This window comes from Notolepis coatsorum, assembly GCF_963971535.1.
Source record: "Notolepis coatsorum genome assembly, chromosome: 14".
Lineage (NCBI taxonomy): Eukaryota > Metazoa > Chordata > Actinopteri > Aulopiformes > Paralepididae > Notolepis > Notolepis coatsorum.
The window spans coordinates 2,376,761-2,390,614 of record NC_140178.1 but is presented as its reverse complement, the minus strand read 5'-3'; the positions used below and the strand labels follow the sequence as shown (position 1 = coordinate 2,390,614).

The 13,854-nt window shown below is 53.2% G+C and overlaps 1 protein-coding gene across 1 annotated transcript in view; it reads left to right on the top strand.

Annotated features, from left to right (window-relative positions):
• baiap3 (BAI1 associated protein 3) overlaps positions 1 to 13,854 on the top strand; it is a gene marked incomplete at both ends in the record, with an annotated part of 168,250 nt that overhangs the window by 50,101 nt on the left and 104,295 nt on the right. Inside the window, one exon of the mRNA XM_084328312.1 lies at positions 6,135 to 6,222. Coding sequence (XP_084184438.1) covers positions 6,135 to 6,222 — 88 coding nt within the window. The remainder of the gene's footprint in view (positions 1 to 6,134; positions 6,223 to 13,854) is intronic.

Here is a 13,854-nt window from a genome sequence, read left to right as displayed (position 1 = left end):
TAAAATAGAATAGATTAGTAAAAAAGTGCGGTTTGATTCAGTTTAAAATAGGCAAAAAATTATAAAATAGAATGGACAGTAAAAAGTATGCCATTTCTATGCCCTGTATCTGCCCTGGCTGGCATTATCCTCCATCAGTACACGGGGGGGGGTCACCTCTCCTGCTGGGGGCAGATCAGTGGCTCCTTGGTCCTCTCCTCTCCTCTCCTCTCCTCTCCTCTCCTCTCCTCTCCTCTCCTCTCCTCTCCTCTCCTCTCCTCTCCTCTCCTCTCCTCTCCTCTCCTCTCCTCCCCTTCTCTCCTCTCCTCTCCACTCCTCTCCTCTCCTCTCCTCTCCTCTCCTCTCCTCTCCTCTCCTCTCCTCTCCTCTCCTCTCCTCTCCTCTCCTCTCCTCTCCTCTCCTCTCCTCTCCTCTCCTGCTGGGGGCAGATCAGTGTCCTCTCCTCTCATCTCCTCTTCTCTCCTCTCCTCTCCTCCCTCTCTCTCCTCTCTCCTCTCCTCTCCTCTCCTCTCCTCTCCTCTCCTCTCCTCTCCTCTCCTCTCCTCTCCTGCTGGGGGCAGATCAGTGGCTCCTTGGTCCTGTCCTCTCCTCTCCTCTCCTCTCCTCTCCTCTCCTCTCCTCTCCTCTCCTCTCTTCTCTTCTCTTCTCCTCTCCTCTCCTCTCATCTTCTCCTCTCCTCTCCTCTCCTCTCCTCTCCTCTCCTCTCCTCTCCTCTCTCCTCTCCTCTCCTCTCCTCTCCTCTCCTCTCCTCTCCTCTCCTCTCCTCTCCTGCTGGGGGCAGATCAGTGGCTCCTTGGTCCTGTCCTCTCCTCTCCTCTCCTCTCCTCTCCTCTCCTCTCCTCTCCTCTCCTCTCCTCTCCTCTCCTCTCCTCTCCTCTCCTCTCCTCTCCTCTCCTCTCTTCTCCTCTCCTCTCCTCTCATCTTCTCCTCTCCTCTCCTCTCCTCTCCTCTCCTCTCCTCTCCTCTCCTCTCCTCTCCTCTCCTCTCCTCTCTCTCAGGCCGAGGCACCAATAAAGCAGCAGCAGTGTCTGGTGTGGAGCTCATCTACATAATGTGACAGGAGCCGAGCGGCAGACAGGGGGGGGGGGTCGAGGAGAGGTGACAGGGGGGGGGGGGTCGAGAAGAGGTGTGGGGGGGGGGGCAGACAGGGGGGAGCAGGGGTCGAGGAGAGGTGACGGTGGGGAGGTCGAGGAGAGGTGACGGGGGGGTCGAGGAGAGGTGACGGGGCGGGGTGGGGGGGGCAGGGTTGCTGGCAGACAGACCGGGCTCAGTCCAGTGCCTGGTCTCCATTAGCTGTGTTAGTTTATTTAGTTTATTTATTTATTTAGCACATTATTTAAAAAAGAAAAACAGTGCCAGGAGGGAACGAAGCCCAAGGGCCTTGTGTACAAAGTTCCACTCCCATCTCATTGTCCATAAACAATATGAACGAAATACATGTAAACATGGTCTAGAAAATAAACTACAAAACAGGATCAGAGACATGAGGCCGACACTATGGCGGAAACATAGAAGATCGACACGATTCAATGACAAGAACTATTTCTTGTACAAGAGGGCAAAGGAGAGGAGAATAACATATGGACAGTATACTGAGGAAAAAGAAACAAGCAGCCATACGGTAGATGTAACACTGATGCACAGGAGTAACTTAATGTGATGGTGATTTATGATGAGATTGAATTCGATTTTAATTGTTTTTTAAATATAGATAAGGACGTTGTTGACCTCAACGATGAACTTGTTCCGCCCGGCTGGGGTCAGTAGCCGTGGCCAGGTTTGGTGCGGTGTGGTCGGGTTAAAGGGGCTCCGGCGCCCCCTTCTGGTATAAACTCTCCGGTCGCTAGGCAACCTTTCAAAATTCACACCGAGGACACTATAAGGGAAGGAAGGGTCAGAATACCAGCGTTCTATAGCGAGGACACTATAAAAGAAGGAATGGTCAGAATACCAGTGTTCTATCCCTGGCTAGTGGAGACAAGGCCACAGCATGGCTAAACCCTGGCTAGTGGAGACAAGGCCACAGCTAAACCCTGGCTAGTGGAGACGAGGCCACAGCACGGTTAAACCCTGGCTAGTGGAGACGAGGCCACAGCACAGCTAAACCCTGGCTAGTGGAGACAAGGCCACAGCTAAACCCTGGCTAGTGGAGACGAGGCCACAGCACGGTTAAACCCTGGCTAGTGGAGACGAGGCCACAGCACGGCTAAACCCTGGCTAGTGGAGACGAGGCCACAGCACGGCTAAACCCTGGCTAGTGGAGACGAGGCCACACCACGGCTAAACCCTGGCTAGTGGAGACGAGGCCACAGCTAAACCCTGGCTAGTGGAGACAAGGCCACAGCACAGCTAAACCCTGGCTAGTGAAGACAAGGCCACAGCACGGCTAAACCCTGGCTAGTGGAGACAAAGCCACAGCTAAACCCTGGCTAGTGGAGACAAAGCCACAGCACGGCTAAACCCTGGCTAGTGGAGACGAGGCCACAGCAGAGCTAAACCCTGGCTAGTGGAGACAAGGCCACAGCTAAACCCTGAATAGTGGAGACAAGGCCACAACACGGCTAAACCCTGGCTAGTGGAGACGAGGCCACAGCACGGCTAAACCCTGGCTAGTGGAGACGAGGCCACAGCACGGCTAAACCCTGGCTAGTGGAGACGAGGCCACAGCACGGCTAAACCCTGGCTAGTGGAGACAAAGCCACAGCTAAACCCTGGCTAGTGGAGACAAAGCCACAGCACGGCTAAACCCTGGCTAGTGGAGACGAGGCCACAGCAGAGCTAAACCCTGGCTAGTGGAGACAAGGCCACAGCTAAACCCTGAATAGTGGAGACAAGGCCACAACACGGCTAAACCCTGGCTAGTGGAGACGAGGCCACAGCACGGCTAAACCCTGGCTAGTGGAGACGAGGCCACAGCACGGCTAAACCCTGGCTAGTGGAGACGAGGCCACAGCACAGCTAAACCCTGGCTAGTGGAGACGAGGCCACAGCACGGCTAAACCCTGGCTAGTGGAGACGAGGCCACAGCACGGCTAAACCCTGGCTAGTGGGGACGAGGCCACAGCACGGCTAAACCCTGGCTAGTGGAGACAAGGCCACAGCACGGCTAAACCCTGGCTAGTGGAGACGAGGCCACAGCACGGCTAAACCCTGGCTAGTGGAGACGAGGCCACAGCACGGCTAAACCCTGGCTAGTGGAGACGAGGCCACAGCTAAACCCTGGCTAGTGGAGACAAGGCCACAGCACAGCTAAACCCTGGCTAGTGAAGACAAGGCCACAGCACGGCTAAACCCTGGCTAGTGGAGACAAAGCCACAGCTAAACCCTGGCTAGTGGAGACAAAGCCACAGCACGGCTAAACCCTGGCTAGTGGAGACGAGGCCACAGCAGAGCTAAACCCTGGCTAGTGGAGACAAGGCCACAGCTAAACCCTGAATAGTGGAGACAAGGCCACAACACGGCTAAACCCTGGCTAGTGGAGACGAGGCCACAGCACGGCTAAACCCTGGCTAGTGGAGACGAGGCCACAGCACGGCTAAACCCTGGCTAGTGGAGACGAGGCCACAGCACGGCTAAACCCTGGCTAGTGGGGACGAGGCCACAGCACGGCTAAACCCTGGCTAGTGGAGACGAGGCCACAGCACGGCTAAACCCTGGCTAGTGGAGACGAGGCCACAGCACGGCTAAACCCTGGCTAGTGGAGACAAGGCCACAGCACGGCTAAACCCTGGCTAGTGGAGACAAGGCCACAGCACGGCTAAACCCTGGCTAGTGGAGACGAGGCCACAGCACGGCTAAACCCTGGCTAGTGGAGATGAGGCCACAGCACGGGAGACGAGGCCACAGCATGGCTAAACCCTGGCTAGTGGAGACGAGGCCACAGCACGGCTAAACCCTGGCTAGTGGAGACGAGGCCACAGCACGGCTAAACCCTGGCTAGTGGAGACGAGGCCACAGCACGGCTAAACCCTGGCTAGTGGAGACGAGGCCACAGCACGGCTAAACCCTGGCTAGTGGAGACGAGGCCACAGCACGGCTAAACCCTGGCTAGTGGAGACGAGGCCACAGCACGGCTAAACCCTGGCTAGTGGAGACAAGGCCACAGCACGGCTAAACCCTGGCTAGTGGAGACGAGGCCACAGCACGGCTAAACCCTGGCTAGTGGAGATGAGGCCACAGCACGGCTAAACCCTGGCTAGTGGAGACGAGGCCACAGCACGGCTAAACCCTGGCTAGTGGAGACGAGGCCACAGCATAGCTAAACCCTGGCTAGTGGAGACGAGGCCACAGCACAGCTAAACCCTGGCTAGTGGAGACGAGGCCACAGCACGGCTAAACCCTGGCTAGTGGAGACGAGGCCACAGCACAGCTAAACCCTGGCTAGTGGAGACGAGGCCACAGCACAGCTAAACCCTGGCTAGTGGAGACTAGGCATAGAGCGGTCTGCCCCATTCCAGCCTGTGAGCCTGGGAGAGGAGGAGAGTAGGAGAGTGTGGGGTGGGGGGTGGTGGGGAGGCAATGGGGAGGCGATGGGGCGGGATTCCCAAGGTGTTCAGCAAACTCCCTCCATGGATATGCCTCTATCACCATGACAACTGGGGCTATGAAATTATCACATAGTGGGGTTCCAGGAATTCACTCCCTTCTAGAAAAAAGAGAAAACATCAGTTCCCCCCCCCCCCCCCGTGAATCTCTGCTCGTTGATCATGTTGTTTTACACCAGAAAGAATAGCCTATGTGAATATTATGGGAAATGAAGCGTAGCATAGTGTGATCATTATTATTATTAATAATGTCCAACCAGATAACAGCTTGAGCCAGTTGAGTTCTGCCCAGTGTTTGGAGAAAAGACTACATGCAGGATGTGGTGTGAGACCAGATTACATTACATTACATTACATTACATTAGATTACATGACATTAGATTAGATTAGATTACATTACATTAGATTAGCCCAGATTCAAGATTGTCATCATACAGCACAACCAAAATAAGTTTGGCATCGAACCAGAATGCAAAATGTAACAGTAAAGAGTGCAACAGTGATATACAATGTACAGGTGATTAAACTGGGCACAGAATATATAAATGAGTACTACTGAGTAATAGTGCACGTGTGTGTGTGCAGAGTTATCGTGTGGATATCGTGACGAGCCCGGTGGTGTTCAGACTCGTCACGGTTCATACAAAAAAGGGGTTGTTCACGTTCACAGCCAGAGTAGTCTATTGTATTGTGATGTCTTGTTCTATGTATGTTTTGAAAAAGTGAAAATTTACAACAAAAAAAAAAGTTACTGTTTGCGATGTATTGAATGTTCCTTTTCCCAGCTCTGAATGCTTGTGACCTATCTGCCAGTGTACAGCACACTATACTGTAGCTTGTTCACACTGTCATTATCCAGATAGTTTCCACATTGATTTTTAGAAAGTCTAGACGAAATACAGATCCAAATCGGATCCTGGCTGTGTTCTGTTCTGTCTCACTGTGGTGTCTTGTTCATTCTGTGTTGTCTATTTGAGATTAAAGTAATAAACACACACACACAAACACACACACACACACACACACACACACACACACACACACACACACACACACACACACACACACACACACACACACACACACACACACACACACACACACACACACACACACACACACACACACACACACACACACACACACACACACACACACACACACACACACACACAAACATCAAAACCTACACAGACTACAATGTATGACATATATAGTGCCAGTTAGGGTACCTTGTGTTTACTGCACCTTGTGTATACTGTTTACTTTTACTCTTACTCATAGTATATATTCAGATTCAAATATTCTTTGTTGCCTATATTTATTGTACCATATAATATAACCGATAGGACATACAGAGCCTCACCTGCACCTTTGTTTATGTTTACACCGTTTATTTTTCTCAGATTTTTATGTTCAGTTAATTATATCGTTTACACTGTATTTTTTTCTCATCATGTTATATTCAGATAAAATTGTATCGCCTATATTACTGTCCCAAGGGGATCAATAAATATAATAAAATAAATATCTCATCTTGTTTAGATGTTTAGGAGTGAGTTGATGGTGCCCCCTGTGTCTGTGTGGCAGGGTGGCAGAGGGCAGCGTGGGCTTCTTTGATCGCATGAACGCCATCCTCCAGAAGCAGGACGCCATGCTGCGACAGGCCCAGGATGAGGTAAGCCCCGCCCCCTCCCAGGATGAGGTAAGATATTATTCCATACGCATCAACGATCATTGATAAAAGTAGTCGGTGTGATATTATTCCATACGCATCAACGATCATTGATAAAAGTGTGATATTATTCCATACGCATCAACGATCATTGATAAAAGTGTGATATCATTCCACACGCATCAACGATCATTGATAAAAGTGTGATATTATTCCATACGCATCAACGATCATTGATAAAAGTGTGATATTATTCCATACGCATCAACGATCATTGATAAAAGTGTGATATTATTCCATACGCATCAACGATCATTGATAAAAGTGTGATATTATTCCATACGCATCAGCGATCATTGATAAAAGTGTGATATTATTCCATACGCATCAACGATCATTGATACAAGTGTGATATTATTCCATACGCATCAACGATCATTGATAAAAGTGTGATATTATTCCATACGCATCAGCGATCATTGATAAAAGTGTGATATTATTCCATACGCATCAACGATCATTGATACAAGTGTGATATTATTCCATACGCATCAACGATCATTGATAAAAGTGTGATATTATTCCATACGCATCAACGATCATTGATAAAAGTGTGATATCATTCCATACGCATCAACGATCATTGATAAAAGTGTGATATTATTCCATACGCATCAACGATCATTGATAAAAGTGTGATATCATTCCATACGCATCAACGATCATTGATAAAAGTGTGATATTATTCCATACGCATCAACGATCATTGATAAAAGTGTGATATCATTCCATACGCATCTATTACGGTTGAAGCATGAGGCTGTAAACGAGTCCGGCGTTCAAAACCCACGTCTGCTGCAGTGTGCCGTGTGGAGGACAGACAGACGGACGAGGTCGAGGAGGACGTTCAGAGAACTCAGAGTCTCAGCGGCTACCCCCCCCCCCTCTCTCAGCGGCTATCCCAGCCCCCCCCCCCCCCCCTCACCGCCCACACTCTGATCCAGTCGAGCTCTATTAAGATGTTTATCTCAGAACACTTTGGTTTTTATTTTATATATATATAGTGCTCCTCCATTGATAAAGTGGTCGAAGGCATTTTTAGACGAGAGGCCGGATAATGTAGTCGTATGGCTCCTGGGCGTTTTAGATGATAGGGATATTGGCTCCTGGGCGATTAGAGAGACGGTGGTCTGAGCCGACGAGAGGGGCTCGCTGTCGATATAGTATCGATGATAAACGTCTGCGACCTAATCTCACGCTCTCTTGAGTTTCTCGGCCGGTGGGTCCTGGAGATGGGAGGCTGTTGGGCTTTGAGCGTGTTTCACATGCCAGGCACGTGACCAGACTGGGCCTGACGGGGGCTTGAGCCCCTGCCCCCTTTGCCCTCGGAGTCAAAAAGTGCCCTTTTTTATTCACTGGTATTCATTTTATTTGAATCCTTTCACTACCACACTACAGAAGGTTAATCCTTTACTATCACACTACAGAAGGTTAATCCTTTACTGTTATGGTTTGTAACCGACCCCAATCGCACAACACAAGACAGGTATGATGGTTTGCCAAGAAACAGATATTTATTGAGAGACAGGGAAAAAGGGCACTGTCCCTTTAAGGGAGAACACAAATACAGGAATATAACAAGAGGGGAAAAACTAGGTGCCTTTAAGAGGCGGGCAGGAAAAGGGAACACTAAGGGAAGGTTAATGAACGCTAGGGGAAACATTAAAGGAACGCTAAACATTAAAGGAACAGAGGAACTAGAGACTAGGAGAAGTTGGGACAAGGAGAGCTAGGGAACAGGAGAACTGGGGACTAGGAGAACTAGGGACAAGGAACTAGGTGGAACTAGAAGGGGAGAACTTGGGACCAGGAACTAGGTGGAACTAGAAAGGGGAGAACTAGGGACAGAGGGGACTGAGGCCCGCGGAGGCGGGCTGGGGAACAGGGAGGAACTGGGGACAGAGACCCGCGGAGGCGGGCTGGGGACAGGGAGGAACTGGGGACTGGTGGGAAAAACATCTGGGCCGCTCTGCAGAACAGAGGAGAGGGTTAATATTCAAAAGGGAACAAACAGAGCAGATGCAGAACAGTCCAAATAATCAAAGTAACAAAGTAATAATATCTTCGTGTGACAAACACACAGGGGGAGATGTAATGTCCAAAAATACTATCTAAGTGAGAACAAAAACAGAGTGGGAGATGAAATGTCCAAACTACTAACTAAGTGAGAACTAAGGAGGCAATACGCTGGGTGAGTGACATCACAATCAAAACTCACCCAGGCGTATGCGTAATGGTACAGGAACAGCAGCGGGAACGGGGGCAAGAGGCATTACGCTGAGTGAGTGACATCACAATCAAAACTCACCCAGGCGTATGCGTAATGGTACAGGAACAGCAGCGGGACGGGGGCAAGGGGCATTACGCTGAGTGAGTGACATCACAATCAAAACTCACCCAGGCGTATGCGTAATGGTACAGGAACAGCAGTGGGACGGGGGCAAGGGGCATTACGCTGAGTGAGTGACATCACAATCAAAACTCACCCAGGCGTATGCGTAATGGTACAGGAACAGCAGCGGGACGGGGGCAAGGGGCATTACGCTGAGTGAGTGACATCACAATCAAAACTCACCCAGGCGTATGCGTAATGGTACAGGGACAGCAGCGGGGCGAGGGCATCGCCACCGGGTGGCTGGCTGTCCGAGCCGAGGAACAGAGTGCTGGAACAGCGGCGGTGGCGAGGGTGTCGTCCACCGGGTAGCCGACTGTCGGAGCCGAGGAACAGAGTGCTGGAACAGCGGCGGTGGCGAGGGTGTCGTCCACCGGGTAGCCGCTGTCGGAGCCGAGGAACAGAGTGCTGGAACAGCGGCGGTGGCGAGGGTATCGTCCACCGGGTAGCCGCTGTCGGAGCCGAGGAACAGGGTGCTGGAACAGCGGCGGTGGCGAGGGTGTCGTCCACCGGGTAGCCGCTGTCGGAGCCGAGGAACAGGGTGCTGGAACAGCGGCGGTGGCGAGGGTGTCGTCCACCGGGTAGCCGCTGTCGGAGCCGAGGAACAGGGTGCTGGAACAGCGGCGGTGGCGAGGGTATCGTCCACCGGGTAGCCGCTGTCGGAGCCGAGGAACAGGGTGCTGGAACAGCGGCGGTGGCGAGGGTGTCGTCCACCGGGTAGCCGCTGTCGGAGCCGAGGAACAGAGTGGCGCGCCACACCTTGGTGTGCACGTCGGAACCGAGAGACGCATCGGGGTGCGTCTGCGAGGAGGAGTGTGCCAAGCACAAGGATCTTTGGAAGATGCGCGTTGCGCGCTGGAGACTGGAGAGCGTGCCAAGCCCTTGAAGATGCGCGTTGCGCGCTGGAGACTGGAGAGCGTGCCAAGCCCTTGAAGATGCGCGTTGCGCGCTGGAGACTGGAGAGCGTGCCAAGCCCTTGAAGATGCGCGTTGCGCGCTGGTGACTGGAGAGCGTGCCAAGCCCTTACAGATGCGCGTTGCGCGCTGGTGACTGGAGAGCGTGCCAAGCCCGAGGGTCCGGAAGATGCGCGTTGGTCTAGATGTGCGTCAGGACGAACAGCTGCGCTGGGGTCTGCAGTGGAACGCTGGGGTGCCTCCCGTGGAAGTTACAGGGAGCGCAGAACAGTCTCCTCCACAGGCTACGGCGACAGCAGACGAAGGCTGGAGCAAAACATCTCAAGGCTGGAGAAATCCATATACAGCATTGGTAGACCAGAGGATCTCCCGAAAGAGTCTAGATGTTAGAGAATATGACTCAGCATGAATACAACACGACCCCACCCGAAACGAGGGGAAGAGCCCTGGTATTTAAAGCCCACAGGGGAACTAATTAGCCTGCCACCACAGGTGCGAGAGGTAATTGATAATAGTCCAGGTGTGGCCACTGAGAGTAAACGAGAGTAAAGAACGAGAGGGTGGGGGCTAGAGAGAGTGAGTAGGGAATTCCTAACAGTAGGCTTAAAGAAGACAGAGAAAGTTGGTGAGCAGCGGACAAAACCTCACAGTACCCCCCCCTCAACGGGAGCCACCTGGCGACCCAAAACAAATACAGACAGAGTGGCAGGGGGCAAAACAAGACAAAAACAAAAGGTACTGGCCAAGCCAGCAGGGGAAGCCACCACAAGAGTGGGGCTAGCAAAAGAAACAGGGTCGCCGAGGGGTAACTAGGGTAGCAGAGGGGCAACCATGGTAGCACCGGGAAAGGGCTAGCAGAGGGAAAGTTAGCTGCCAGGGCACTGATAGCTACAGGGCCTATGCTAGCTGTACTGCTACATCAACATAGAGGCTGCGCAAGCTGCCGGAGCTAGGCTAGCAGAGGGAAAGGGTAGCTGCCAGGGCACTGATAGCTACAGGGCCTATGCTAGCTGTACTGCTACATCAACATAGAGGCTGCGCTAGCTGCCGAGCTAGGCTAGCAGGGGGAAAGGGTAGCTGCCAAGGCACTGATAGCTACAGGGCCTATGCCAGCTGTACTGCTACATTAACATAGAGGCTGCGCTAGCTGCCGGAGCTAGGCTGGCAGACAGGGCTGGACCAGCATGAGAGAACAAGCTAGCTGGAAGGACAGTCCTAGCTGTGTGAGATAAACTGACCTTGCTAGCTGAAAGGGCAGTCCTAGCAGTGGGAATACTGACCTTGCCAGCTGAAAGGGCAGTCCTAGCAGTGGGAGCAAACTGACCATGCTAGCTGAAGGGGCAGTCCTAGCAGTGGGGATAAAACTGACCTTGCCAGCTGAAAGGGCAGTCCTAGCAGTGGGAGATAAACTGACCTTGCTAGCTGAAAGGGCAGTCCTAGCAGTGGGGAAACTGACCTTGCTAGCTGAAAGGGCAGTCCTAGCAGTGGGAATACTGACCTTGCTAGCTGAAAGGGCAGTCCTAGCAGTGGGAATACTGACCTTGCTAGCTGAAAGGGCAGTCCTAGCAGTGGGAGATGCTACACAAAAAAGTGGAGGCCATGCAGAGGGACCGGGTTAGCTGCTTGGGCCTGGCTAGCTACAGGCCTATGCTAGCTGCAAGGCTGCATTAACATAGAGGCTGTGCTAACAGCCGGGGCCAAGCTAGCAGACTGGGGCCATGCAGAGGGAACTGGGTTAGCTGCCAGGGCATGGCTAGCTACAGGGCCTATGCCAGCAGTAAGGGCTGCATTAACATAGAGGCTGTGCTAGCCGCCGGGCAAAGCTAGCAGACAGGGCCATGCTGGTAGTAGAGGCCTAACAAGCTGCAGGGGGGTCAAACAGGGCTAACAGGGAAGCCAACAGGGCTAACAGGGGAGCTAACAGGCTAACAGGGGAGCTAAACTGGGCTAACAGGGAAGCCAACAGGGCTAACAGGGGAGCTAACAGGGGAGCTAGAGGGGAACTAGAGGGAACAAGAAAAAAAAGGCAAACTCAACATACACCGTCTGTGCTGGCTGGGGTCGTCGATTTGGTGGGGTCGTACTGTTATGGTTTGTAACCGACCCCAATCGCACAACACAAGACAGGTATGATGGTTTGCCAAGAAACAGATATTTATTGAGAGACAGGGAAAAAGGGCACTGTCCCTTTAAGGGAGAACACAAATACAGGAATATAACAAGAGGGGAAAAACTAGGTGCCTTTAAGAGGCGGGCAGGAAAAGGGAACACTAAGGGAAGGTTAATGAACGCTAGGGGAAACATTAAAGGAACGCTAAACATTAAAGGAACAGAGGAACTAGAGACTAGGAGAAGTCGGGACAAGGAGAGCTAGGGAACAGGAGAACTGGGGACTAGGAGAACTAGGGACAAGGAACTAGGTGGAACTAGAAGGGGAGAACTTGGGACCAGGAACTAGGTGGAACTAGAAAGGGGAGAACTAGGGACAGAGGGGACTGAGGCCCGCGGAGGCGGGCTGGGGAACAGGGAGGAACTGGGGACAGAGACCCGCGGAGGCGGGCTGGGGACAGGGAGGAACTGGGGACTGGTGGGAAAAACATCTGGGCCGCTCTGCAGAACAGAGGAGAGGGTTAATATTCAAAAGGGAACAAACAGAGCAGATGCAGAACAGTCCAAATAATCAAAGTAACAAAGTAATAATATCTTCGTGTGACAAACACACAGGGGGAGATGTAATGTCCAAAAATACTATCTAAGTGAGAACAAAAACAGAGTGGGAGATGAAATGTCCAAACTACTAACTAAGTGAGAACTAAGGAGGCAATACGCTGGGTGAGTGACATCACAATCAAAACTCACCCAGGCGTATGCGTAATGGTACAGGAACAGCAGCGGGAACGGGGGCAAGAGGCATTACGCTGAGTGAGTGACATCACAATCAAAACTCACCCAGGCGTATGCGTAATGGTACAGGAACAGCAGCGGGACGGGGGCAAGGGGCATTACGCTGAGTGAGTGACATCACAATCAAAACTCACCCAGGCGTATGCGTAATGGTACAGGAACAGCAGCGGGACGGGGGCAAGGGGCATTACGCTGAGTGAGTGACATCACAATCAAAACTCACCCAGGCGTATGCGTAATGGTACAGGAACAGCAGCGGGACGGGGGCAAGGGGCATTACGCTGAGTGAGTGACATCACAATCAAAACTCACCCAGGCGTATGCGTAATGGTACAGGGACAGCAGCGGGGCGAGGGCATCGCCACCGGGTGGCTGGCTGTCCGAGCCGAGGAACAGAGTGCTGGAACAGCGGCGGTGGCGAGGGTGTCGTCCACCGGGTAGCCGACTGTCGGAGCCGAGGAACAGAGTGCTGGAACAGCGGCGGTGGCGAGGGTGTCGTCCACCGGGTAGCCGCTGTCGGAGCCGAGGAACAGAGTGCTGGAACAGCGGCGGTGGCGAGGGTATCGTCCACCGGGTAGCCGCTGTCGGAGCCGAGGAACAGGGTGCTGGAACAGCGGCGGTGGCGAGGGTGTCGTCCACCGGGTAGCCGCTGTCGGAGCCGAGGAACAGGGTGCTGGAACAGCGGCGGTGGCGAGGGTGTCGTCCACCGGGTAGCCGCTGTCGGAGCCGAGGAACAGGGTGCTGGAACAGCGGCGGTGGCGAGGGTATCGTCCACCGGGTAGCCGCTGTCGGAGCCGAGGAACAGGGTGCTGGAACAGCGGCGGTGGCGAGGGTGTCGTCCACCGGGTAGCCGCTGTCGGAGCCGAGGAACAGAGTGGCGCGCCACACCTTGGTGTGCACGTCGGAACCGAGAGACGCATCGGGGTGCGTCTGCGAGGAGGAGTGTGCCAAGCACAAGGATCTTTGGAAGATGCGCGTTGCGCGCTGGAGACTGGAGAGCGTGCCAAGCCCTTGAAGATGCGCGTTGCGCGCTGGAGACTGGAGAGCGTGCCAAGCCCTTGAAGATGCGCGTTGCGCGCTGGAGACTGGAGAGCGTGCCAAGCCCTTGAAGATGCGCGTTGCGCGCTGGTGACTGGAGAGCGTGCCAAGCCCTTACAGATGCGCGTTGCGCGCTGGTGACTGGAGAGCGTGCCAAGCCCGAGGGTCCGGAAGATGCGCGTTGGTCTAGATGTGCGTCAGGACGAACAGCTGCGCTGGGGTCTGCAGTGGAACGCTGGGGTGCCTCCCGTGGAAGTTACAGGGAGCGCAGAACAGTCTCCTCCACAGGCTACGGCGACAGCAGACGAAGGCTGGAGCAAAACATCT